The sequence below is a fragment of the Talpa occidentalis genome, unplaced genomic scaffold, assembly GCF_014898055.3.
Source record: "Talpa occidentalis isolate TD23 unplaced genomic scaffold, MPIMG_talOcc4v2.1 talOcc4.6, whole genome shotgun sequence".
NCBI lineage: Eukaryota > Metazoa > Chordata > Mammalia > Eulipotyphla > Talpidae > Talpa > Talpa occidentalis.
The window spans coordinates 87698045-87724782 of NW_023604972.1; the positions used below are offsets into that span (position 1 = coordinate 87698045).

Below are 26738 nucleotides of genomic sequence, written 5' to 3' on the forward strand. Positions count from 1 at the left end.
TTGCTGAACTGATTGATGAGTTGAATTAGTTTTTCTATGGAGTTTTTGGGGTTCCCTATGTAGATTATCATATCATCTGCAAATAGTGACAGTTTGACTTCTTCTTTTCCTATTTGGATTCCTTGTATGTCTTTCTCTTATCTTATTGCTCTGGCTAGGACTTCCAGTATTATATTGAAAAGCAGTGGTGAGAGTGGACATCCTTGTCTTGTTCCAGATCTTAATGGAAATGCTTTCAGCTTTTCACCATTGAGAATGATACTGGCTGTTGTCTTGTCGTATATGGCCTTTATGATGTTGAGGTATGTTCCTTGTATCCCAAGAATTTCAAGGGCTTTAATCATGAATGGGTGTTGCACTTTGTCGAAAGCTTTCTCAGCATCTATTGATATTATCATATGGTTTTTATATTTCTTTTTGTTGATGTGTTGGATAACGTTGATTGATTTTTGGATGTTGAACCATCCTTGTGTCCCTGGAATGAATCCTACTTGGTCGTGGTGAATTATCTTATGGATACATTGTTTGGATACATTGTTGGATTCTGATAGCTAAAATTTTATTGAGGATTTTTGCATCAGTGTTCATTAGGGAGATTGGCCTGTAGTTTTCTTTTTTTGTGTTGTCCTTGTTCAGTTTTGGTATTAGTGTAATGTTGGCTTCATAGAACGTGTTTGGTATTAATCCCTTCCTTCTCAATTTTTTTGGAAGAGTTTGTGAAGGATAGGCACTAATTCATCTCTGAATGTTTGGTAGAATTCATTTGTAAATCCATCAGGTCCTGGGCTTTTGTTTTTGGGGAGGTTTTTGATTACCATTTCAGTTTCGCTGCTTGTAATTGGTCTGTTTAGGGGTTCTATTTCTTCTTTATCTAGCTTTGGGTGATTGTAGAGTTGTAGGAATTTGTCCATCTCCTCTAGATTGTTGAAGTTGTTTCCATATAACTGTTCATAGTAGTTACTGATTATTCTTTTGATTTCTGCTGTGTCCGTTGTGATTTCTCCTCTTTCATTTATGATCCTGTTTATTTGTGCTTTCTCCCTTTTTTCCTTTGTGAGCCTGGCTAGGGGTTTGTCTATTTTATTGATTTTTTCAAAGAACCAGCTCTTGGTTTCATTGATCTTTTGGATTGTTTTTTTAATTTCGATTTCATTTATTTCTGCTTGGTTTTTATTATTTCTTTTCTTCTACTGGTTTTGGGTTTTTTTGTTGTCCTTTTTCTAGATCTTTGAGCTTCAAGATTAGGTTGTTTCTTTGAGTTCTTTCTTGGTTTTTGATGTGAGCCTCTATTGCTATATATTTTCCTCTTATTACTGCTTTTGCTGCATCCCATACATTTTGGAAATTGGTTTCCTCCTTGTCATTCAATTCAAAGAATTTTTTAATTTCTTCTTTGATCTCCTCGTTAGTCCAGTGGACTTCCAATAGTGTGTGTTTCAATCTCCATGAGGTAAGAGAGTACCTTGCCTTCTTTTTATGGCTTATTTCTAGTTTGATGCCTTCATGGTCAGAGAAGAAGGTTGGTATGATTTCAATCTTGGTGTATCTGTTGATGTTTGTCTTATGTCCCAGTATGTGATCGATCCTGGAGAATGATCCATGTGCGCTTGAGAAAAATATCTACTCAGATTTTTTTGGGTTTAGTGTTCTATAGATGTCCGTTAATCCCAAGCTCTCTAGATCCTTATTTAGAGCTTTAGTGTCTTTACTTATTTTTTGTCTCGTTGATCTATCCATTGTTGATTGTGGTGTGTTGAAGTCTCCCACTACGTGTGTGTTTTCTCTGATGTCTGTTTTCAGAGATGACAATAGTTGTCTGATATATTTTGGTGTTCCTTCGTTTGGTGGATATATGTTTTTTAGTATATGTGCTGCCGAAGCGAGCACTGGTGAATATATGTTAATGAGTGTTATTTCTTCTTGAAGTATTGTCCCCTTGATCATAATGTAGTGACCATTGGGGTCTCTTTTTATCTTTTTGAGTTTGAAATCTGTTTTATCTGATATGAGTATAGCTGTTCCAGCTTTCTTTTTTGGTCCATTTGCTTGTAGGATTGTTTTCCATCCTTTAACTTTGAGTCGATTTTTATCTCTTGTAGCTAAATGTGTTTCCTGGAGACAGCAAAAGGTTGGGTTTTGTTTCTTTTTTTTTTTTTTTTTTTATAAAGATTCTTTTTTTTTTTTAATTTAATCTTTTTTTTTTTTTTAAGATTTATTTATTTATTTTATACAAGCACTGGGTACAGTCAGAAGCACGGGAGGGTGAGAGAATTCACCACAGCCAGAGCGGAGAGCAGAGCAGGCAGAAGGACCAAAGTACACTGCTGAGGGGAGCAGCGGGCAGCAGGAGAGGTCTGCGCACCATGCGGGACCCTCCTCCGGTAGCCGGGGAGCAGCCGGGGATCGAACCGGCGCTGCAGAGGCTGACGGGCAGCTACGGGCAGCTTTGCAACCCAGCGCTCAACCGCTGCGCCACCGGGGAGGCCCTGGGTTTTGTTTCTTAATCCAGCCTGCGACTCTGTGTTTTTTTATTGAAGAGTTTAGTCCATTTACATTTAGAGTTAGTATTGATATGTTAGCATCTGTATTTGCCATTGTGTTTGTCTTTCCTTTGATTTTATTTATTTATTCTTTTAATACCTTTTTTTTTTTTTTGGCCTTCTTTTGTTGTTATTCGTCCCTCTGCGGTTCTGGCTTTGGGACTCCTTGTAGTATTTTTTGGAGTGGGGGTTTAGTCGTAATGAAATTCCAGAGTTTCTGTTTGTCTGGGAAGTTCCTTATTCTTTCTTCATAGAGGAAGGAGAGCTTTGCGGGATAGAGTATTCGTGGTTGGCATCTGTTTTCTTGGAGTCTGTTGACTATGTCCCTCCACTCTCTCCTTGCCCGTAGTGTTTCTTCGGAGAAGTATGATGTCAGTCTGATTGGTTTTCCTTTGAATGTTACCTGTTTCTTCCCTCTTGTCAGCTTCATTATTTTTTCCTTGTCTTGGATTCTTGGGAGTTTTACTATTATGTGTCTTGCTGTATTTTTCCTTTCGTCATGGAGGTTTGGTGTTCTTCTTGCTTCTTGTATATCAATTTTCAGCTCCTTCTTCATGTTTGGGAAGTTCTCTTCAATTATTCCTTGAATATTTTCTCTGTTCCTACATCTCTCTCCTCTCCTTCTGGGATTCCTATAACTCTTATATTTCCTTTCCTCATGGAGTCTGATAGTTCCCGAAGTCTTTCTTCGGTCATTTTCCTTCGTACTTCTCTTTCCTTTTCTGTTTTAGTTCTTTTTATTTCTGTGTCTTCAAGAGTACTTATTTGTTCTTCCATTTCATCTATTCTGCTTTCATTGCTTTTCCCAGTTCTTTAGCGCCCTCCATTAATTCTTTGATCTCCTGCATTTCTTTTACTTCCCTCTTTAGGCACTCAGTTTCCTTCTTCTGATCGTTAATTATTTTTCCCTTATCACTGTTTTCCTTTATGACTTCTGTCATTTTTTTAATCATGGCAACTTTAAATTCTCTTTCTGGAAGGCTCAGAAGTTCTTCCAAGTTACTGTCGTTGCAATCTGGTAGGTGGTTTTCTTTTTGTGGTGTGCTTTTTTCCTGAGGAGTTGCTGAGTTGCATGTGGTTTTTCTACTCTCTTCTGCCTGTTTTCTAATTTGCCGTATTCCTTGGGACACTGTGTTGCTGGTACTGGCCAGCATCTTGGGCAAACTTCCCAGCTCACCTCTGGCTCCTCTGGGAACCTTCTGATGGTTTCAAGCAGTCTTTACTGAAGAAAGGTCCCTGTTCTAAAATGCTGTTGCTGGGGACGTGCTCCCCTGCGTGCCCGTTCTGCCCCGGTGGTGAGTGCTGCTCTCCTCTAGGCTTGGACTGCAGGACAGAAGGGGCCTGGCATGGGCGAGCCTCCCAGCTCACCTCTGGCTCCTCTGGGAGCCTTCTGCTGGTTTCAAACAGTTTCCACCAAAGAAAGGTCCCTGCTTCAAAATGCCTATGCGGGAATGCACTCCCTTGCGCTCCCGGTCTGCCCTAGCGGTGGGTGCCGCTCCCCTCTGGGCTAGGACTGCAGTCCAGAAGGGGCTTGGTGTGGGCGAGCCTCCCAGCTCACCTCTGGCTCCTCCGGGAGCCTTCTGCTGGTTTCACACTTTCTCCACCACAGAAAGGTCCCTGCTCGAAAATGCTGATGTGGGAACGTGCTCCCCTGCGCGCCTGGTCTGCCCCAGCAGTGGATACCACTCCTTTCTGTATTTTATTCTTAAACTTTTGTAGAATCACTATAATTGGCTGATACTAACATTAGATATAATTTGTTTTCCCAAATATTTTAACCGACACTGGAATGTACTAGCCAGCATCATAACCTTGTTAGAACTTTCTGTCCACTTCTCTGGATTTTACTGCCTAAAGAAATTAATGGGTTGGAACATTTAGAAACATAACTACTGCTTCTATGTAAGTTATTAGAAGTATTACTTACGGTTACTCCTCAATACAGACCTTACAAGGCTCTCATGGCACATACTTTTTATAAGTATCTATGTTTATATTAGCTTTTAAATGTCCTAACTCAGAATTCAGATTCTTATCAGTTATTGCAATATTTCCCAATATAGTGACTACTAAATGTTAAATCTTTCTCTGATTCTGCAGATACAAGTGGGTTATACTGAGAACCTGGTAATACTGGTCAATAAATCCTTTCTATGAGCTCACAAGGATATGATTAGAAAATTGATATAGCCTACAAGTCTGCTCTTGGGATAGAAGGACTGAGGTTGTTCTGATGATTGTATATTTTGTTCTTGCTTCAGAGCCCAGTTGAAAGCATTTGCTTATAGTCACATTATGAGATCCACCTTCAACTACTTGCTTTAATTTTATCTAGTTATTTTGCTTAAAGTAGTCTGAAATCACACACCACAATCAATAAGTAAGCAAAATTGAAACAGTAAAAGAAAGATTAATATTAGTTTAAGACTTCCCTAGGCTGTACAGAAATTGGTAATTAAAGAGCTTTTACGTTCTTCCGTGCATATCAGCATTTGTCGTTTCATTTTACATGCTGTTTTTATAGCTTATATATGTATTTCTTTGAACATAGATTTGGTATGTGCCCAAAATTGTTTGACAACTGTTTCATTAACAAGGAGTAATTTGTGCTCCATTCTAGACATGAACATAAAACGCATGCTCCTAGTCCAACACAGTTGAAAAGAAAGCAATTCCAAAAAGCTAAGCTGAATCTGGGAAAAGCACATGGTAAGAAAGAAGAACCATGTTTACAGAAAGACAGAGCTGATCAGAGCGAGGCAAGGAAGCCAGAAGATAATTTGCTGCAGCATAGAGATTGTGACATTCAGCTTCTTCAAAAAGTAAGTTTTTGAAAAACAACAAAAAAAAAAAAACCCAAACCACCAGTTTTTATTAGCAGACTCTTAATTGGTCAGATTCATAAAGGAGAACATTTAAAACAATATAATTTTGCCTTTTTAATGAAAACTGAGTGACTTTCCAGTATTATAAAAATTTAGAAAGCAGTGTCATGTGTTTTGTTTTTCTATAAACTTAGAACTTTAGGCCAAACTGCCAAACAAAATTACCATAGAATTAGTTTCTGTGGTAATGTTAGCTGTTTTTTCTTACATTTAAGGAAAAGGCCGAGCTTCTGACATCTTTGGAGGTTTCAGTAAGAAGAGATTGTGTAGATTCCAAAGAGGCTGGTATGGCCAAAAGAAGTGCTCAATCAGACGTTGGACCATCAGGAAGTGTTGGAGAGAAATCTATAGGGAATAGTACACTGTCTTCAGTTGTTGAAGAGCAGTGTCTCCGTAAACTAACAAGGTAAAGCTTTATTTAATAAATATGTATTTTTAACTTTCAGAATTGAAAATAAAAATATTCTTTATGGGTATTCTACCTGAACTTACTGATTGAGTTAAGATGGCTTACTCTGTAGAGTTCTAATGCACAGTATAATAAATATGAGTAGCATTATTGTAGTATGGTCATTAAACTAGCTAAGAGAAAAGAACTGAATTTTTCTAACCAGTAAGAAAAAAAGATAAGTATGCAGTGTGATAGAGTGCCTAGTTATCGGGACAATGACAATCATAAGCATTATATAAATGTATCAAATTAACATGTCATCACATAATGTTATATGTTCAATTTATTTTTTTTTAAAAGACAGCTTGTTATCAGAGGTATAAGTTTTTATTGCGGGTCTGTTTTTTCCCAAATTTGCTGAAATTTACTTTTTTCTGATCATCTTAAGATTTTTCTTTTTTACACTTAAATTTCAAGTATTGAGCCAGAGACAAAGAGTAGTGTGTATTACCTAATTGGGTGCCAATTCTTGGAGTTATAAATACAAGTGAGAACTAATCTTCTCTAGTTATTAGGGAATGTGAAAGGGAACTTAAGTTCTAAAAGGCATCATTTTTAATGATGGTGTTTCTGCCTTTCCTTTTTTCTTTTAATCTAATCTGTTTGCCAAATAGGATAAACCCGTATCACTTTTTGGCCCCATGTACTATATTTATTGGCCTTTTTCTTTTAATAATTTGCAGTCTTTTGTCACCTCTCCATTTGAATAGAAAGGGGAAAAATGGGCAAGAATTAAAACTCACTATGAAAAATTTGTAGGTAGATAACCAAGAATTAACCAAATGAGAAATTAGTAGTAGTTCTTTCTCTTTCTCAGAACATCAGTTTTGGATAGAATGGGTGGGAGGAGTTTTAATTGCTTCAATTGGGATTTTTACTTCAAAAGCTTGATTTTCATTAAAATTATCCTTGTGTATATAATAACAACATTATTATTTTGATTAAACATCTAGCTCTTCACAGCTGTTAAAAGAATCAAATTACCCTAAAATTGTTCTGGATCGAAGATCTACTGTTGCTTCTGCCTCTGAGAGTGAGCTAGATCGTAGTGAAAGGAGAATGCATAGAAAGATCAAACCAAATGTGACCAAAGGGCGAGGATCAAAACGAATTCGGAGTAAGACTGTTAGGAAGGAGCCTAGAACTTCTAAAGCCATGCTAGTGACTCTTCGGGCTTCCCAGGAAGAAGATGAAGATGACACTGAAGATTTTGAACTTGACTATGAAGAAGAAAACTATCATCTTGCTCCAGAAGAACTAAACAAAGCTCCTGTATTTGTACCTGTTGGTCTCAGATCTCCTGAACCCGTTCCTTCTCAGATTGAGGAAACTATGGAAGAGGTAGAGTTTGTTTTTTGAGTCCTTGGAACTTTCTTTTTCTTTGAGTGAATCATCATTTTTTCTTCTGTCTCATTCTACTGTGTATCCATTTACCTGCCCTCTAGTTTTTATTATTTTATTTTATTATTTATTTATTTATTTATTTTTAAAAAAGATTTATTTATTTATTTATACAAGCACTGGGTAGAGTCAGAAGCGTGGGAGGATGAGAGAATTCAACAGAGCCAGAGTGGGGAGCAGTGCAGGCAGAGGGACCGAGGTACACTGCTGAGGGGAGCAGCGGGCGGCAGGAGAGGTCTGCGTGCCATGTGGGACCCTCCTCCGGTGGCCGGGGAGCAGCCAGGGATCGAACCGGTGCTGCAGAGGCTGTGGGCAGCTTCACAACCCAGCACTCAACCGCTGCACCACTGGGGAGGCCCATGTAGCCCTCTAGTTTTTAAAAAACAATGTGTTAGCAAACTGCTGAGAAAAATTACAGCAGAGTGGTGATAAAGGAAAATGAAATGCTAGGCACTGAGCTTATTAACCTTGGAAATTTGCTCTTTGGTAAGAGTCACAGATCCCTCAAAAACCTTGAATGTTTTGCTTTTTTGCTAAGTTAGTGTTTTATCAGCTAAGAATTACTATATTTCAGTTTTTTAGTCATTCATGGATGTGGATTATTTCTTCAGCTTGGCGTTTTATTGTACTTACTCGTTTTGCTGTTTATGGTATGACAAAATGAAATTATGAAACTTTTCATTTTAACAGCTTGAAATAACTGTGAATGTCCCAGATACAGGATGCATAGCTGTTGTTGAACATCAGCTCTCCAACACAGAAGTAACTACTGAGGAAATGAAACAAGAAGAAAATGTGAATGCATTATCAGTTGTAAGCATCTATTTTAATATATTTTACTTTTTTTTTTTAAAGATTTATTTATGCATAGAAGAGCTGGGGTACAGGCCAGAGATGTGGGGGGTGAGAGGATTCACCAGGGACAGAGTGGGGAACAGAACAGGCAAACAGTGAAATATACTGCTGAGAGGAGCAGTGGGTGAGACAGGAGAGGTCTGCTGTGCCATGTGTGTTGCTCCCTGGCCGGCCAGGGATTGAACTCATGCTGCAGAGGCTTCGGATTGCTTCATAGTGTGATGCTTATCCCCTTACACCACCAGGGAGGCCCAGTATATTTTATCTTTAATTCTTTGTTTACTTTCAAAAGACTGCAAGTTTATTTTGAAAGCTTTAAGTTTATAAGCTCTTAGCTAATTTCTTTTCATGTAGGGAGTTGTTAAATATGACTACTAGAAACTAGTGAATAATCCATACATTTCATATTTGACTTGAAAACCTGAACTTTTTGTATGTACAGCTGTGTTTTTTGTTTTTATTTAAAGTTTTATTCATTTATTTATGCAAGCACTGGGTACAGTCAGAAGCATGGGAGGGTGAGAGAATTCACTGCCAGAGCGGGGAACAGAACAGGCAGACCGACAAAGTATACTGCTAAGGGGAGCAGTGGGCACAGCAGGAGAGGTCTGTGCGCCATGCAGGACCCTTGCCGGCGGCCAGGGATCATACTGGTGCTGCAGAGGCTGCGGGTAGCTTCACAGCCCAGTGCTCAACCGCTGTGCCACCGGGGAGGCCCTGTACAGCTGTTTTATCTTCCCAGATTTGTGTTAAAATTTTATTAAATCTGTACTAAATGTAAATTATTTAAAATATTTTAATTTGTATTTTGTTTGCCACTTTCCCCATTTTGAATAGTATTTATCTTGTTTTTACAATTGGAGACTTGGAATTATAACTTTTAAGAACAGCTTAATTAAGATATAATTCACACAGTATGCAATTCACCTGCTAAAGTATATAATTTATTGGTTTAGTATATTTACACATATGTGCAAACATTAATCTTTTACGACTGACTTCTTTCACTTAACACTGAATGAGCTAGAAGGAGGGAGGGAAAAAAATAGGCTTAGTTCAGACTCTTCCTTCTGCTCCGATGAAAATTAAATTTTCATCAGTTTTTTCCTTAATTTTTATCCAGTACAGATGAGTTTCCAATTTTTCCAATATTCCATGTAAATAGATGAGAATTCTGGCCTTTTTTTTCATGTTCTCCATTTTTGTTATGTTTTTGAGGATTTGCTATTTAATAACTGGATGACAGTCACTCCTATTAATGTTTCTGTGTCATCTTTTGGTCCCTTGGTACATTTTATAATATATTTTTAATTATTATTATTATTTTAAGATTTATTTATTTATTTATTTATTTATTTATACAAGAACCGGGGTACAGGCCAGATGCGCAGGAGGGTAAGAGGATTCTCCAGAGACAGGGGAGCAGAACAGGCAGACTGACGAAATACACTGCTGGGGGGAGCAGCAGGTGAGACAGGAGAGGTCTATTTTGCCATGTGGGATTCTTGCCTGCTGGCCAGGATTGAACCCACACTGCAGAGGCTGGGGACAGCTTCACAGCGCAGCACTCAACTGCTTGCGCCACCAGGGAGGCCCCAATATATTTTTTAATTGAAGTAATATTTCATTATAACTTTATATAAATTTCAGATGTGCATCATTGAGAATCAACATTTGTATGTTAAGTTTACCTTGAGATATTTCTTATCTTAGGCCTTTGGATCAGTACCAGAAATTTTAAATGGTGTGCTTTTAAATAAATTTCACTAGTTTTACTGAAGAGCAGATCAGTCAGCAAAGATTTTCATGTTACCACGTTCAACATCAATCCAGCAACTTCTTAATTTATTAAAATTTGTTTGCTTTAAGCTACTTGGTTGTATAAAAAATCTGCACTATTCTTTAGAACTTGGTTTCCCTTAGGTTAAAGCTGGCAGTAGGTATGGCTAAAGATGAAAAATGGGGAAAATTAAGAAGTAAAAATGATCGATGCACATAACAATATGATCAGAGTTAAAACTTGCATATAAGGAAAAGGTAAAATACAGAGCACAAGACAAGAATTTGATTTCTAAATTATTTCAGTTCTATTTACTGAATATTTCTAAAGTAAGAAAAAAAGTTCACTTTGTTGTCATTGAAAGCATAAAAAGAACTATAATAATAGTGCTTTTTGAGATACAGACTATATACTTGGGAAAATACATAAGATATTGCCTATCTTTTCCTCTTTTAGGAAATGACCACAGGTGAACACACCCCTGATGAAGCAGGTAACTGTTGATAAGGAAACTGCTAAAACTACTTGCTTGATACTAACTGGTAGTTAGTAAATGAGTCACTTTGCTGGAGAGTTGACCAGAAGATCCAGCTATTGAATGTGTTATTTCTAGAACTTTGCGTTTTTGGAATGTTATTTAGAACGTGAATTAAGAGTTGAATCTTTTAACAAAATATTTATTTCCTCTGATCTGCATAGATGTATTTTCTTTGCAGGTATTAAATTATTTAATGGGAAGGGAGGCATTGAAAACTAACAATTGGTAATTTTTAAAATTTGTAGTATGTAAATGGAACAAAACTCAATCCTACTAAGGGATTAGTGGTACAAAGGATATTGAAACTTGTTACTAGGAAATAAACACCTGATTTAAAAGTTTTTTCTAAGTACACAAATTTTCATGTTCATTCTCCTGTTTTAATGTTTTTTCATAAGGTATGAATGATGGAAGCACAGAAGCTGCCATAACTTTACTTACAATGGGAGATCTAGTATTGCAGTCAGAGATCAATACAGAACAGAGTGATGGTAAGAATGAAAGAAAAGAAACTTTTAAAATCCAACTTTTAAGAAGTTATACCTACATTTGAGTAATAAGTAGAATACCTGCCCTTTACATTTGAAGTTGGCATCACTTCGTTCTTTTTCCAGAAAAACTAATTTGTGTGCATTGATCAATCCGACTTACTTAGCGCCTTTAGGTGTAGTGGCCATATCAAGATAACATATTTGATTAATTAAACATAACTTATAACAGTGGACTGTGGTTGATGACTATAGGTGTCTTGGTGGTAGGTGTGGTGTGATAACAATACCTGAAGGAAGTGATCCTATACCTTTAAACCTGTGTTACCTCATTAAAAATAAATTGTAATAAAAAGTTTGTATTCATGGAATGGTTAATCTAGTAAGTCCTCTACTTTTATCAACATGAACATCATTGGTTAACTGAATTCACTGATCACTGTATACATGTTTCTTTAGAAGCAAAGGAGTTGCTACTTAGTTTTCAGTTACATGGCAACCAAATACTGTGTGTTTAGACTGAGCCAAAAGATCAGTGAACCTAAATTTGTAATATTTTAGGTTAATCTTACAATGAAGCAATGATTTTTACTATCTAAGTATATGTTACTTTAAATACTTTAAATTGATAGTTATATATTTCTGCCAATTATTTTAATTGGTGATTATTTTATGCTTTTTATTTTCAGTGTTAGATTTTTAGTCTCATAGCTGTGTATTTTGCTAGCTTTCTAAAACATAAAATTCAGGTTTTAAAGAATTGCTAATGAAAGTGATCCTATTTCAAAATTCATCTGAGGTTATTTAGTTATTTAGTTACAAAAAGACTTATTTTTACTTATAATAGCACAAAAATTTTAATGGCTGTAAGAACTATTAAACTTAGAGCAGATCAAATTTCTGGCATGAAGAATAAGATCATAAGTTTTAATTTGAAATGAAATAGATAAAACTTTAAAAACAAAGGATTTTATAATCTCTGAATGCCTAAGTATTTTATTTGAGCTATTGATATGAATTGGGTCAATTTTAATTTTCTACTTTTTCAGTAGTAGGAATATGTATACTACCTGATTTTCTTTCAAAGGATAAAATCCATATTCCTTTTTTTTCCCTAGATAATGTAAATTACAAAATTGTTCATGAATGTCAGCTTTCTTCCACTATCGATAGTATATCTCTTGCATCATTAGATGAAGACAAAATTATATTGGAGGAACAAAGTACGAAAGAAAAAATTGATTTAATGGAAAAAGTAAAGGAAAACACTCTACCAAACAGGTTTTTTTCTTTCTTTCTTTTTTTAAAGATTTATTTTATTTATTTATGCTTACAAGAAGGCCAGGTGTGGGGTGGGTGAGAGGATTCACCAAAGATAGAGTGGGGAGCAGAACAGGCAGATTGACTGAAATACACTGCTGAAGGGAGCAATGGGCAAGACAGGAAAGGTCTGTTGCACCATGTGGATTAGCTCCCTTGCCAGGGATTGAACTCGTGCTACAGAAGCTGGTGATAGCTTGATAACACTGAGACTTTAACCCCTGTGTCATCAGGGAGGCCCTTTTTTTCTTTATTTAACTATTACTTTTTTTGAGTTTTACTTAAAAATTATAGTCATTTAATACATTTAACAATTCATCAGGTTAGTTAATAATTCTATGTGATAATTATATCTGTGAAATAGGCACTCCTAATTTTCATCCTTTAAAGACTGGCTGATTTCCAGTTTAGTTTAACAGTTTGCATATTAAAATTATCACAATATATATGTGTCTTTGAAGCTTTATTGGAAAAGTTTTATTAAATATAGTCTGTTTTACAGTCATGGTTCAGGTTCTATACTCTTCTGTGGATTTTCAGTAATTACCGTATGGGTTTAGCGTTGATAAATGGACATGTTGATACCTGACAATGTGTCACTTGAGAATATAATACATAAATTGTCAGTTCTATACAGAATATATCATGTGAAAGAACGTGAGAGAGGAATCTTACATAATTGATAAATTTCTCTTTCTTCCCTTTTTTTCCTAGGGGTGCAACTTCTGAAGTGACTAATTTGCTAAATCTTAACACAATTTTAGGGACCAACAGACTTGGTGCTCATCAGGAGGTTCCCAATTTATTTGTAACCAACGGAGAAATAGTAGTTACTGAAAGAGGTACATCCCCCCCCCCCATTGCATGTTACAAAATTATGTTGAAACAGAAATAATCTTGGCATTTCAAATGGATTATTCAGTCATTAAAACTGTTTTAACTTACTACTAAAAAGTTTCAAACATGCAAAAAAATAGAATGAGCTATAAAATAAATACCCATAAATCCACCAACTAGTTTCAATAATTATCATTTTGCTTTATTTACTTGCTCAAACTTTCTCTTCATATATGTTTTTCATAATCCCATTATTGTGTAGGTATTATATTAAAGGAAACATTTCTTAGAAAGGTAAATATGCTTATGGCAAAAAATAACCAGTGTTCAAAAGGCATAAAAATTTAAAAACCCTTCCTTGGTTTTCAGATCCCCAGTCTCAATCCTCATGGTAAACTGCTATTAACGTTTCTCTAGAAATGTTTAGCATACCTAAACATTAAATGTGCATACATTCATCTAGCTATCTAGTCACACACACATATTTTCAGAAAGAACATAAGTATATACGTACATTACATACACAGTTCAGCACTTTTTTTTTTTTAAGATTTATTTATTTATGCATACAAGAGCTGGGGTACAGGCCAGAGATGCGGGGGGTGAGAGTATTCACTAGAGACAGAGGGGGAATCAGAACAGGCAGACTGAAATACACTGCTGAGGGGAACAGTGGGCGAGGCAGGAGAGGTCTGCTGCGCCATGTGAGTTGCGCCCTGGCCGGCTGGAGATCGAACTGTGCAGCACAGGCTGCGGATTGCTTCATAGGTTGCATCTTAACCTTTGCACCACCAGGGAGGCCCTATGCTAATTTTTAATTGAGTTACTTGTCTTTTATTAAGACTTCTTTAATAATGCTTTGGGGTTTTGTTTTTTTTTTTTTTTAAAGATTTATTTATTTATTTATACAAGCACTGGGTACAGTCAGAAATGCGGAGGGTGAGAGAATTCACCAGAGCGGGAAACAGAACAGGCAGACTGACGAAATACACTGCTGAGGGGAGCAGTGGGCAAGGCAAGAGAGGTCTGTCGCGCGCCATGTGGGACCCTCCCCGGTGGCTGGGGATTGAACGGGTGCTGCGGAGGCTGCGGGCAGCTTCGCATCCCAGCACTCAACCACTGCACCACCAGGGGAGGCCCAGTAACACTTTGTTTTTAAAGATTAATATATTGACAAAATCGCTGCATGATAACAGATTTTTTTGATGACTTCATGTATTATAATATGCGTCTTGACTATTACACTCATTTCCTTTTCCATTTTTCCTAGCCAAGAGTTAATCCCTTAGGATGCTGGTAAGAGTAAAGAAAGCAGTGCATGTAGCAGGCCACATAGATTGTATTAAATCCCATATGTAGAAGATCTGACTAGTCAGCACTTTTCCATATTTTGGGCTTCCTAATTTCTGGAATTTCCTTTTAAACAGCAATGCCTATGGTTCAGCTCAATATTATTTCATTATTTAGTCAGCTTGAGCAATACCCAGAAGTGTTTTCAGTGTGCAGACTCAACTTACACCTTTAATATGGAATTATTTTACCCTTTGCAGGATTATCTTTTTTAGAGCATCTCCCTCCCACCACTTTTCCTAAGGTGGAACTAGCCAGACTTTGTATGTACCCACTTCTAAATCTCTCTTGTACATGAGTTTCTAATTTGCTGCTATTACCAGAGAGTGGTGATACAACTGTTTTGGCAGCCAGGAATAAAGTAAGTGTAGTGCGGATTCACTTTCGTCTTAAACTTTTACTGTTCAAAAATCTCATTGATCAGGTCCACCTTTTGCCATATGAATAAACCCTTGCTTTTTGAATGAAGAGAAAGTCAGAAAAGCCACTATAGAGTGATCTGCCTTTTAGGAAAGAATTTGTTTCTCATATGGAGATTTTAGTTTTACCATTTTGGACTATATCTTGAATTGTTTTCTTTTTTTTTTAAGAAACTGAGAAAAATGCTTCCAACGCAACAGAATTAGAAGATAAAAATATTGGATCAGTTATAACATTAGAGAGCAAGGAGCAGAGAGAACTGGCCTGTGTACATGGTATTGAAGAGACCAGTATTTCACAAGGAGCAAGCCTAACTGAAAGGTAAAGAGGAAAAACTGGCTGGGATTTGGTTTATATTCTATTTCAATTATAATTATAATTTGCATCTATAAGAATTTAATTGAAAAGGGAATTCTTTTATATTAAAAATATTTTAATAGTTTGAGAACCATTAAAACTAGATTATCCTTGACATTCCTGCCTCTTAATTTCAAATACATAGTAAGACTCTTAGGACATACTAAATTTCTCTTTCAGACATGAAGATCAAGAAGGCTCTCAAGTTCATATATTGTCAGTTGCTCCAGTTGTATCCTCTGATCCCACAAGGGCCCATACACTTGATATGGTTAATGGTCTTGCTGAGAGCACTATTGAAGAGCACCTTGGAAGGGACTCTAGTGGAGACAGTGTGCTTACACTTCATGTGCCAGAGGTAAAAAAAAAGCAAAATATTAGCTGGGTGTTTATTCCCTATTAAAAAAAAATAACAATAAAAACTAAGGTATAATTTACATGCAATAAATTTCACCCTTCCTGGTGTGCAGTTCTGTAGGTTCTGACAAGCTACCACCTTATGTGAAACCCAACAACTTTTTCAATTCTACCTCTAAAGTAGAGCTCAAATCTGTTCACTCCCTACTATTTCTACCGCCATACCCAGGTAAACCACCCAAAGCTCTCATCTGTAATATTGACATAGTCACCCAACTGGTCTCCCATTTTGTCTCTTGCCAACACTCCAACCATCCTTCATTTAGCATAGCATAGGGCTTTTTAAATAAAGTATCTGAACAGTACATCCTTGCTTAGGATCCTCAGTGGTTTCCTAATTGCTGTCTTACAAAGGAATCTTTAGTGACCAGTTATGTTAATAGCGACAACGAACAAAATAGTGGCAGATAACATTTACAAGTACTTTTTAAAGCAGATATTGTCGTACATGTATCATCTCATTTAATCCTCATGAGATTCTGTGAGGTAGATGGTCTTTTTCTCCCTGGTGTGTGACCTGAAAAATTGCATGGCTAAGCCCTCACAGAAGCACGTGCCGTGGAGAGCAGCTGTAGTCACAAGCAGATTTTGACTTCTCCAACGTGTCTGTGATCAACAACCTCCCCCTGTTTCCCAGTGCCTGTATGGCTTATGTGTCTCCTAATAAAAGCCCCTTGGGACTTGCAGAAACACTGCTTGTGACTCTGCAGCTGCTCTAGGGCATGCGCTCTTTTCATTTTGAGACCAGCCAGTCTTGCCCTATCACTCTATGCATAGAATTTTTATATCCCCTTTACTTGAATTCATTGTTAGTATTTTGCCTCATTTGCTTTTTCTTTCTGTGTCTTGTTCTCCATCTCTCTAGATACTTTTAAAAACATGCTCTTTCAAAGAGAAATGACAGTGCTGTTGTCACACTCAATATATTAGCTAACATTGATTTAATAATATATAATATATAGTTCAAATCAAGGCACTTGCATTGCATTTAGATGTTACTTTCTGTATCTCTTTTAATCTAGAGTAGTTCTCTTGTACTTTTTCCCTCCTTTGTGAACATATTTTGAAAGAATATAGGCTAGTCAGCAGTCTGAATTTTTAAATTACTTCCTCATTTTTAGATTCAGGTTAAAATTTGGGGGCAGAATTAGTATATAGGCAATGTTCTCTTCTTCCTTGTGCATCATATCTGGAGACACATAATGTCAGTTTGTCCCATTATTGGTGATGCTTGTTGATCACTGGGCTAGAATGCTACTTGCAAAGATTCTCCATTATAAGGAAATCTTTTCTACCTTGTATTAGTAAGTAAGTAATGTGGTTAAAATAAGCTAGCAACCTTTACCCTATAGTTTATTATGTATTGATGATTCTTGCTTCAATGAATTGTAGACATTTTTCACTGCAAAATTAAAGTTTTAAGATTTTATACAACACAACAAAACAAAAACAAACAGACAGTTATAAAGCAGAGACATCCTGCAGGGGAGGAGGAAGGAGAGGGATCAGAGGGAAGGAGGGAGGAGCACAGGGGACGGAGGTGATGGTGCACGGGTGCATTGGTGAAGGAAACTCTATGGGGACTACACCTGGGGTGGGGGAGAGCAAACATTGTTTAAAAATGAACAAATGAGGGCCTCCCCTGGTGGCGCAGGGGTTGAGCACTGGGCTGAGAAGCTGCCCGCAGCCTCGGCAATGCTGGATCGATCCCCAGCCGTTGGCGAGGGTCCCATATGGCGCTGCAGATCTCTCCTGCCACGCCCGCTGCTCCCCTCAGCAGTGTATTTCTTCAACAGTCGGCCTGTTCTGTTCCCCGCTCTGGCTCTGGTGAATTCTCTCACCCTCCCGCGCTTCTGATTGTACCCAGTGCTTGTATAAATAAATAAATCTTTAAAAAAAAAAAAAGTTTCTCACTCTTTAAAAAGAGCAATGATGTGAAAAATATGTAAATAAAAAAAGTTTTAAGATTTTAAGCATTAGGGAATTGCATTTTTAAAGAAAACAGTATTTGTAGTTTGTGTCAGACATTGAAGGGATCCATTCTGGAGACAAGGAGACCAGTTTGCCTCTGTTCAGATGTCACCTACAATGGTTGCTGTATGAAAATAGAAAGGTGAAGGGTTTGGATTTCCCATTCTTATTATCTCAAAAATCACTTAATAAATTAGACATAATTTAGTAATTTGGTCAGAATTCTTTTATGTATGTCTGTTTATTTAAATGAATAGAAAGTTTATTGGTGTAACTGAAAGTTCCAAAGCAGTTGGAAAATTGTATATATTAATATAAGGTATTGAGTTTTGAAGCTGTTTACTATATCAGAGTGTCAGGAATCCTTTTTAAAAGTATTGATTTGATCAACCTTCAACCTCACTCCTTCATTTTAATTTTTTGTGGCAGTGTACCCCAACTAGTATTCCAGAAGTCCAACAAGAGAATGTAGTCGGTTCTCAAGACCTGACAGGTATGATGATGTGCTTCATTTAAGTGTAACAGAACCTAATAATATGGATTTATCCCCCGATGACTGTGGAAAAACTAAACAGTTTGTTATGGTCTTTAAAAAAAAAAAAAAAACTGAAGTATTTTATGTATCAGCCTCATTATTCAGAATTATAAGTCTTCTGCATAGTGAATCATCTTTATCCTTTATGAAATTACTATTTTTGGAGGTTGTAATTTAGTTTCTTATTCTTGGTGATAAGATGTCATGACAGTTTAGAAATGAAAGATATTAATGATTTTCTGTTGTTCGTTGGTTCAGTATTTCATTACTAACTTTTAAACTTTGATAGTGAATCTGGTTGCTGATGTACATGAAGAGGGGGAAGATGATCACACATTCATTTTAACTCTGGTGGAAATCCCAACCAGTGCAGTAGAAGAATTTACTGATACCACTACACAGTTAATGCCAAACTCTTTGCTGCCAGCGCCCATATTGGTCAAATCAGTGAATACAGAAGAAAGGAGTGACATGAGGTAATGAATGAGCTAGACTTATTTCTTAGAAGAAAAATGCCTTATGAATTGAACAGTATTGATTAAACAAGGCATTTACCGACATTGTAATTGTCCTGAGGCTGTCATTTAGTAATTATCTGGTAAATTAGAGAAGAAATCATTGATTTTTATATATGATAAAGATGCCATTTAAATGTATGAATGGGGCCTCCCCAGTGGCGCAGCGGTTGAGCGCTGGGTTGCAAAGCTGCCCGCGGCCTCTGCGGCGCCGGTTCGATCCCCGGCTGCTCCCCGGCCACCGGAGGAGGGTCCTACATGGCGCGCAGACCTCTCCTGCCGCCCGCTGCTCCCCTCAGCAGTGTACTTCGGTCCTTCTGCCTGCTCTGTTCCCTGCTCTGGCTCTGGTGAATTCTCTCACCCTCCCGCATTTCTGACTGTACCCAGTGCATGTATAAACAAAAACAAACAAACAAATAAAAAAAAAAAAACATGCCTCTAAATGTATGAATGATACTTTCATTGAAACTTGTTTGGTAATTTAACTATTTTGAAAGTGAAAAAAATTTGCAACCTGGGGGCCTCCCTGGTGGTGCAAGGGGTTGAGTCTCAGTAATGAAGCAGTCTGCAGCCACTGCAGCATGAGTTTGATCCCTGGCTAGGGAACTAACCCACTTGGAGCAGCAGACCTCTCCTGTCTCGCCGCTGCTCCCCTCAGCAGTGTATTTCAGTAGATCTGCCTGTTTTACTCCCCACTCTGTGTCTGGTGGGTCCTCTCACCCCCCACACCTCTGGCCTGTACCCCAGTTCTTACATGCATGCATAAATAAATCTTTTTAAAAAAATCAGCAAATCTGGTTTATAAAATGGCATCTTTTAAAATTTTGTAAATATTTATGTATTTTCACAATTCTGAAATAATTATACATTCATAGAAAGTTGCAAAAGTAATATATAGCAAGGGAACAGTTCTATATATTTTTGATATTTAATTATTTACTAAAGAATTGTTAAGTTGTATTTTAATGGTCATTGGTTAAAATGCCTAATTGTCTATCAAGTAGCATTAGAAATCTAAGCTTTTTATATTTGGAAGAGACATTTTAGATTAAAAACAACTTTACAGATAAAACACTGTGTAATATGGAATTTATGTTGCATGTCTAAAGGATAAATGGAGCTCAAAATTAATATTATTTATGGCCATGGCTATATACCTATTATACTTTGAAGTTTTTTGACAGTTTTCATTGGAATGGTCAGCCTTTAACCTCATTAAGTAATGTAATTGAGGAACTTTAACCTCATTAAGTAACTTCTTTTGCTGTATCAGGTATGTATTTGTGTTTATTATGCAGTATGAGTTTTCCAGTGACTGTAGCTGGTCAGGATGCCATGTGTTTATCTAACTCTGGAAGAGATGATTCTGAAAAGCCGCCTACAGATTTGGATCTTATGTCTAGGAAGAGATTTCGTTGTAGGCTCAATGAGAGTGAAAATGTTCCTCCTGCCAAAAAAAGTTCATTCGCTTCAAGAGACAATTGTCAGAAATATACCTCTGAGGTAAGATAGAATCATTAAGCAAGTAAGATGGTTGTATTACAACGGATCTCTTTCTACTTTTTCATTTAGATGTTTTACATAAAGATAATTCTAATACTTTCACCATGAATAATTAGGTAAAATCAGTTTTGAATTATCACTTTCTACCTGTTGCAGGTGAAAATTGTTGGAACCCATATGTATCTCTTGTCACTTACTAAAATGAAGATCAAAAGCATCATACAGATCTGACTCTTGACTGTACCACTAAATTGCTGTGGGTCAAGATGCTTTACCTTTCTGAATAAATTGCTGTTTTGCAAAATGGCAGTAAAAATATCATCACCACCACTGTCATTCTTAAAGCTTCCAGTTGCTTGAGGAATAAAACCAAAATCTCTAAGGCCTTCTATTATCTGACCCAGTTTAGTCTTTCAACTCTTCTATTAGTCGCTGACTCTCTTTTTAGCCTTATTGCCCATCTTTTGGTTTCTTGAATGCATGTACTCATTCATGTACTCATTCATGTCCCAGGATTTTCATCAGCTGTCTCATTTTTCCCCCCATGATGTAATTATTTTTAATAGTCAGAATTAGGAAAACCAGAGTTTCTCCTGAACTCAAGTTTATAAATTCTCAATGGGCTTGTATGGCCAGTAGGGATACTACTTCTTGTTTCATTTGGTTTCTGGGAAGACTTCATTCAAGACCTTAGTCGTCATCTGATCAAATGGAATTTTTTTTTAAGATTTATTTATTTATGTATACAAGAACTGGGGTACAGGCCAGAGGCATAGGGGTGGGAGGATCCACCAGAGACAGAGCGGGGAACTGGCAGATTGACTGAAATATACTGCTGAGGGGAGCAGCCGGCAAGTCAGGAGAGGTCTGCTGCGCCATGTGGGTTGCTCCCTGGCCAGGGATCGAACTTGCGCTGCAGTGGTTGTGGATTGCTTCATAGGCTGCGTCTGAACCCCTTGTGCCACCAGGGAGGCCCTCTAATGGAATTCTGTATCTTCTCCAGCTCTCTCTGGTACTCCTCAATCCTGGCCTTTGAGAGGTTCAAAAACAGCATAACTTTTCACATCTTTTTCTTCATGGTCCACCAGGGTGGCATAGTTATCCTCTGGAACAGGAACTTTCACATTGACCATGTAGTAAGCCCAGTCAATAGCAGGTAGATTCTCAGGGAGAGTAGCTAACCTAGAGGTAAGGGTCTCATTCCACGACAGCAATGACCTTTTGGTTTTGGGGGATGTTGTCCCCAAAAGCTAACCAGTCAGTAGGTTTTAGAGCAAGTTTTTGCCCAGCCATCTTGAGATCCTTCACTGACCCCAACTGTCTCTTTATGAAATATTCCCTTGCAAAATACATGAACTTCTTTATCTCAGTCGTTACCTCAAACAAGCCTGTGTACAGGTTGACAATACTGTGCAGATCTGATCCCCAATCCCTATTGTCAGTTTCCTGGTCCTCTCTTGTTTTTGTTTCTGGTTACTAATCATGATGTACTGTATTATGTAACTACATTATGGAAAAGTTGGAGTGTACATTCTCACAGGGAAAGTTAAAGATCAACAGTGCTTAGATGATAGTCAACAGAGGCAGTGTAGTCTTTATATTTGGTAGGTGAAAATGGTATCCCATAGTAGTTTTAATTTTTCTTATTATGAGTAAGGTTAAACATCTTTTCATATACTTAAGAGCCATTTGTGTTTTTCCTTTTCTGTGAAATGACTTTATATTCTTTACCCATTTTTCAGTTGGTTTGTCAATCTTTTCCTTATAGATTTGGCGGAACTCTGTTATATATCTAGGAGTTGCGGATGTTTTTTCCCAATTTGCTATTTGTATTTTGACTCTACTTTTTGTGGTTTTATCATGTAAACTTTCTTTGCTTAACTTTTTAATATGACAAATTTCAAACATTTAAAAAGGTAGACATGTTAATATAATGTATCCCTGTGTGTACCAGTCACCCAGTTTCAGTAGTTTCATCTTATTATTTATTAATTTATTTTTGAAAGATTGATTTATTTATGCATACAAGAACTTGTGCTGTAGAGGCTGCGGATAGCTTCATAGGGCAGTGCTTAACCTCTTGCACCACCAGGGAAGCCCTGTATCATTTTAAAAGATAATGATGGGTCCTCCCTGGTGGCTCATATCACCAGTCATTGCAGCAAGCTGGCCAGGGAGCTAACCCACGTGGTACAGCAGACCTCTCCTGTCTTGCCTGCTGCTCCCCTCAGCAGTGTATTTCAGTAGATCTGCCTGTGCTGCTCCCCGCTCTGTCTCTGGTGAATCCTCTCACACCCCCACCCTTTTCCCTGTACCTCTGGCTTAGACCCTAGTTCTTGTATGCATAAATAAATAATAATAAATCTTTAAAAAAATAAAAAATAATGATGTACATTGGTATGTCTTAACATGTAAGAAAAACATTATGACTGTTGGTCTTATTTGTGATCTTTTCTAAATTTTATTTTTTTGTGTTTTAAAATGAAAAATTGCTTTTAGAAGTTGAAATTACAATTGTAGAATCGAAAATCTACATATGCTGTAGAGAGATAAACATTTTTATCTTTCTGTAATCAAACCTACCAATTTTTTTAATGAATTTTGGTGATTATTTTATACGTGAAAAATTATTCTTTGAGGGGGCCCTCCCTGGTGGCGCAAGGGGTTAATAAGCACAGCACTGTGAAGCAATCTGCTCTTGTGTGCATAAATAAATAAATTTTTTTAAAAAATTATTCCTTGAGATTTAGTGTAAGTCCTTTTAGTTAATATTAACTATTTTTTAGATTTTATTTTGGTGTCAGAATTAAAGTCAACATAATTATACCCAGATGCCTGCCGAGTTATCTCAATACCTTTTATACAATTTATAAATCATCTTTTCTCCACTGATCTAAAATTCCACTTTTATCAGATACTAAATTCCCATATTTATTTGGTCGTACTTCTGAAGTACTCTTTTTTTTTTTTTAAGATTTATTTTATTTATGCATATAAGAACTGGGGTCTAGGCCAGAGATATGGGGGAAGTGTGAGAGGATTCACCAGAGACAGAGTGGGGAGCAGAACAGGCAGATCTGCTGAACTATACTGAGGGGAGCAGCGAGTGAGACAGGAGATGTCTGCTGCACCATGTGGGTCACATTCTTGGCTAGGGAGCAACCTCATGCCATACTGTTGGAGGGATAGCTTGATAGCACTGAGACTAACCCCTGCACCATCAGAGAGGCCCCCTGAACTTACTCTTTTTTAATGTTAATTCACCTATTTGTTCTGGAGCCAGTATCACATTGTTTTAATTGTGTAGCTTTTTTTTTTATTTTTATTTTTTTAACATTTATTTATTTATTTATACAAGCACTGGGTACAGTCAGAAGCGTGGGAGGGTGAGAGAATTCACTAGAGCCAGAGCAGGGAACAGAACAGGCAGACTGACGGAATACACTGCTGAGGGGAGCAGCGGGTGGCAGGAGAGGTCTGCATGCCATGTGGGACCCTCGCTGGTGGCCGGAGATCTAACCAGCACTGCAGAGGCCGCAGGCAGATTCGCAGCCCAGCACTCAACCGCTGCGCCACCAGGGAAGGCCCTGTTGTAGCTTCTTTATACTTAAACAAGATAGTTTCTTCTTCTTCCCTCACCCCATACAACTTTGTCATTTTTTCATGGTTTTCTAGTGGCTTATGTGTTCTAAAATTTATATTAATTTTAGAATTAGCTTGTTTTGCTTTAAAAAAAAATCCTGGTGGTATTAGTAATTAGGATAATATTAACAGATAAAAGTAGGGGAAATTGACCTCATAATTAAGATGTTGGATCTTCCCTGTATAAAAAGAGTGTCTTTTCATTTAATTGCATCGTTTGTGTCTCAATGGCTTTTCTTCATATAAATCTAATTTCTTTCTAGGTTACCTTTAAGACTATTATCTTTTGTATCTAGAGAACTTACTGATTTTCTCTCATTGTATGCAGTAGTTTTTTCGATTGATTCTCTTGAGTTTTTTGAGTGAGTAATCGTATCACCTGCAAATATCTTAATTCTCTTCATATCTTTAATTTGTTCATCTTTTCTCATTAAATCAATAGTATAATTCCAAAACAATGTCAGTAATAGTCCTCATAGTGAACATCTTTTTCTTACTCCTGATCAATGAGAATGCTTCCAGTATTAATTAATTGGATGCTGGTTTTGGCTTGTAATTGTTATATTTTTGGGTGTCACAAAGATGACTAAGTTTTTTCAAGAATTCACATTGTTGGATACTTTTCTCAAAAATAGATTACCATGATTTTTCTCCTCAATCTGTTGAATTACATTAATAGCTTTCATAATACTGCATTCTTAAGCTACTTGATCATGATGTACTACTGAATTATGCTTCTAATATTTTATTTCATATATTTGCAGTGATATGAGACTGGTTAGTTGGTATCTATATTATGCTATATTTATAGAAAATTTTGGATGCTTTCCATCTTCTGTATTCTGAAACAATTTCAATAACAGCGATATCTTTTGCATGTTAAAGAAAGACTTATTTACTTGGTAAATGAATTTGTAATTTTGTGTAAATTTTCTTAAAACAGGTGTGTTCAAAGGAATTAAATGTTTTTGAGAAAACAGGTGAGTGAAATAAAGTTTAATGTGATTGCATTTTGCTAAGTTTCCTTAATTTTTGATATACCTTTTTTTTTATAAAGATTTATTTATTTATACATATAAGAACTGGGGTACAGGCCAGAGATGTGGGGGATGAGAGGATTCAACAGAGATGGAGTGGGGAACAGAACAGGCAGACCGACTGAAATACACTGCTGAGGGGAGAGTGGGCTAGACAGGAAGGTCTGCTGTGCCATGTGGGTTGCTCCCTGGCCAGCTGGGAATTGAACTTGTACTGCAGAGGCTTCAGATTACTTCATAGTGTAATGCTTAACCCCTTGCACCACCAGGGAGGCCCTATGCTTTTATTTTTAGGTTTCCTCTCCTCCTATAATTAATAGAAAATTTTATAGTTACCATATATTCTGTAAAAGCACAACAACTGTATTTTAAAAGTTAGAAAGTTAGATATACAAGTGTTTTTATAGGTCTTTCCCTTAGTCCTGAGATTAAAAAATGAGTGCTCTTTTATTCTGCTAGTTCAAGAAATATTTATTAAACAAATGGCTTTCAAGATTAAAATATATTGATAAGACTATTTTGTACTGAATGCAGAAAGTGTTACCATACCTTTTAACCAATTGTAATCTTAGTAGTACAGGTAACTGGTAATTTATAGTATATCTTATTAGGGTAGATTTATGGTAGACTATCATTATTTTTTCAAATACTGCAATTCAATTGGAAGTCTTAATTTCAATATGTGGGCTGATCATCTGTCTTCTTATTTTTGAAGGGGAGTCTTATAAAGAGCAAGATACTTTCCCTGTCACAGGAAGCATACATATAACTCCAGAACCTCAGAAAGAGCAACTTGAACCTTCAGCTTTTCAGAGCATAGGATCGACATCAGTTGACAAAATAATAGATACACGTGTAGAAAAGAATACACCTCAGTTACCTCAAGATGAGATGATTGTTTCTGATAAGAATGAAAGAACTTGTTCTGCTGCTGAACAAATGGATAGCCGAACATCATCATCAAAAACCCCACTATCCAGGTATCATAAAAAAATCTTTAATAAACAATTCTCTCTTTCCCTCAGTGGATAAATATAACCTAATGAGAACAGAGGTACCATATATAAAGACTAAGTCCAATAATGAGGTGTACATTTCTCCGTAAAGGGAAGTAGTTTCATCAAAGGATATACAGTAATGTCAAACATTTTGGGTTGTTTCACATAAAAATATACGTTCCATATAAAAAGAGCTTAACTTTAATTTTAACTTCTTGGACAGAACATTTTTTTAAAGTACTTTTATTTTATTGAACAGATTTTGTTGTTTTCTTCTTTTATTCCCCACCATCATCCCTTGTGCCCCTTTGTTCTTTTCCTTCTCCCCTACCTCTACACCTTAGAAGCCTCAGAATGTTTGTTAATGTCCACTAGTATTTCATAGTGTTTTTACCTTGTTGAATTGTGTGCTGTGTAAATGTTCTGTTTGTTTTCATCATTCTGACTTATTACTTTGTGCACTTAATTCTCTCAAATTCCCTACATTTTGTTGAAAATGGCTGCATTTCAACCTTTCTTATTGCAGTAAAATACTCTTAGAACATTTTTAGAACTTAGTATTTTACATTTTCTTGTCCAGATTGTCCATCATGATTACTTTGATCATTATTCTGCCATACAGTAGCTGCCACTACAATTATAGATGACCTGAGAGATAGGAAGTTGTTTTATGTGTGCATTTCCCTTGTGGTGTGCCAGATAGTTCATAAATGTGGAATTTAAACTTATGGCTAGTGTCTCTCAACATTATTTTCCTCATACTCTAGACACAAGCCTTCAGGGTTATGGAAAATTATAAAGAACATTAACATGATTTTGGTGACTTGAAAAAGAAGGATATGTACTAGCTTCTACTAGGGGCAGAGGGGAGGATAGGATATGTGTAGCTTGAGAAGGT

The 26738-nt window shown here is 36.7% G+C and overlaps 1 protein-coding gene and 1 pseudogene across 1 annotated transcript in view; one reads left to right on the forward strand and one right to left on the reverse strand.

Annotated features, from left to right (window-relative positions):
• Positions 1–26738, forward strand: part of BDP1 (B double prime 1, subunit of RNA polymerase III transcription initiation factor IIIB) — a 79294-nt gene that overhangs the window by 47857 nt on the left and 4699 nt on the right. The window contains exons 23-37 of the mRNA XM_037529078.2: positions 5161–5362; positions 5641–5831; positions 6830–7217; positions 7968–8090; positions 10369–10405; positions 10849–10941; positions 12057–12219; positions 12973–13100; positions 15036–15186; positions 15403–15580; positions 18040–18103; positions 18435–18621; positions 19959–20163; positions 24749–24785; positions 25558–25822. Of these exons, the coding sequence (XP_037384975.1) occupies positions 5161–5362; positions 5641–5831; positions 6830–7217; positions 7968–8090; positions 10369–10405; positions 10849–10941; positions 12057–12219; positions 12973–13100; positions 15036–15186; positions 15403–15580; positions 18040–18103; positions 18435–18621; positions 19959–20163; positions 24749–24785; positions 25558–25822 (2412 nt within the window). The remainder of the gene's footprint in view (positions 1–5160; positions 5363–5640; positions 5832–6829; positions 7218–7967; positions 8091–10368; positions 10406–10848; positions 10942–12056; positions 12220–12972; positions 13101–15035; positions 15187–15402; positions 15581–18039; positions 18104–18434; positions 18622–19958; positions 20164–24748; positions 24786–25557; positions 25823–26738) is intronic.
• Positions 20769–21469, reverse strand: LOC119260192 (ATP synthase subunit d, mitochondrial-like; annotated as a pseudogene).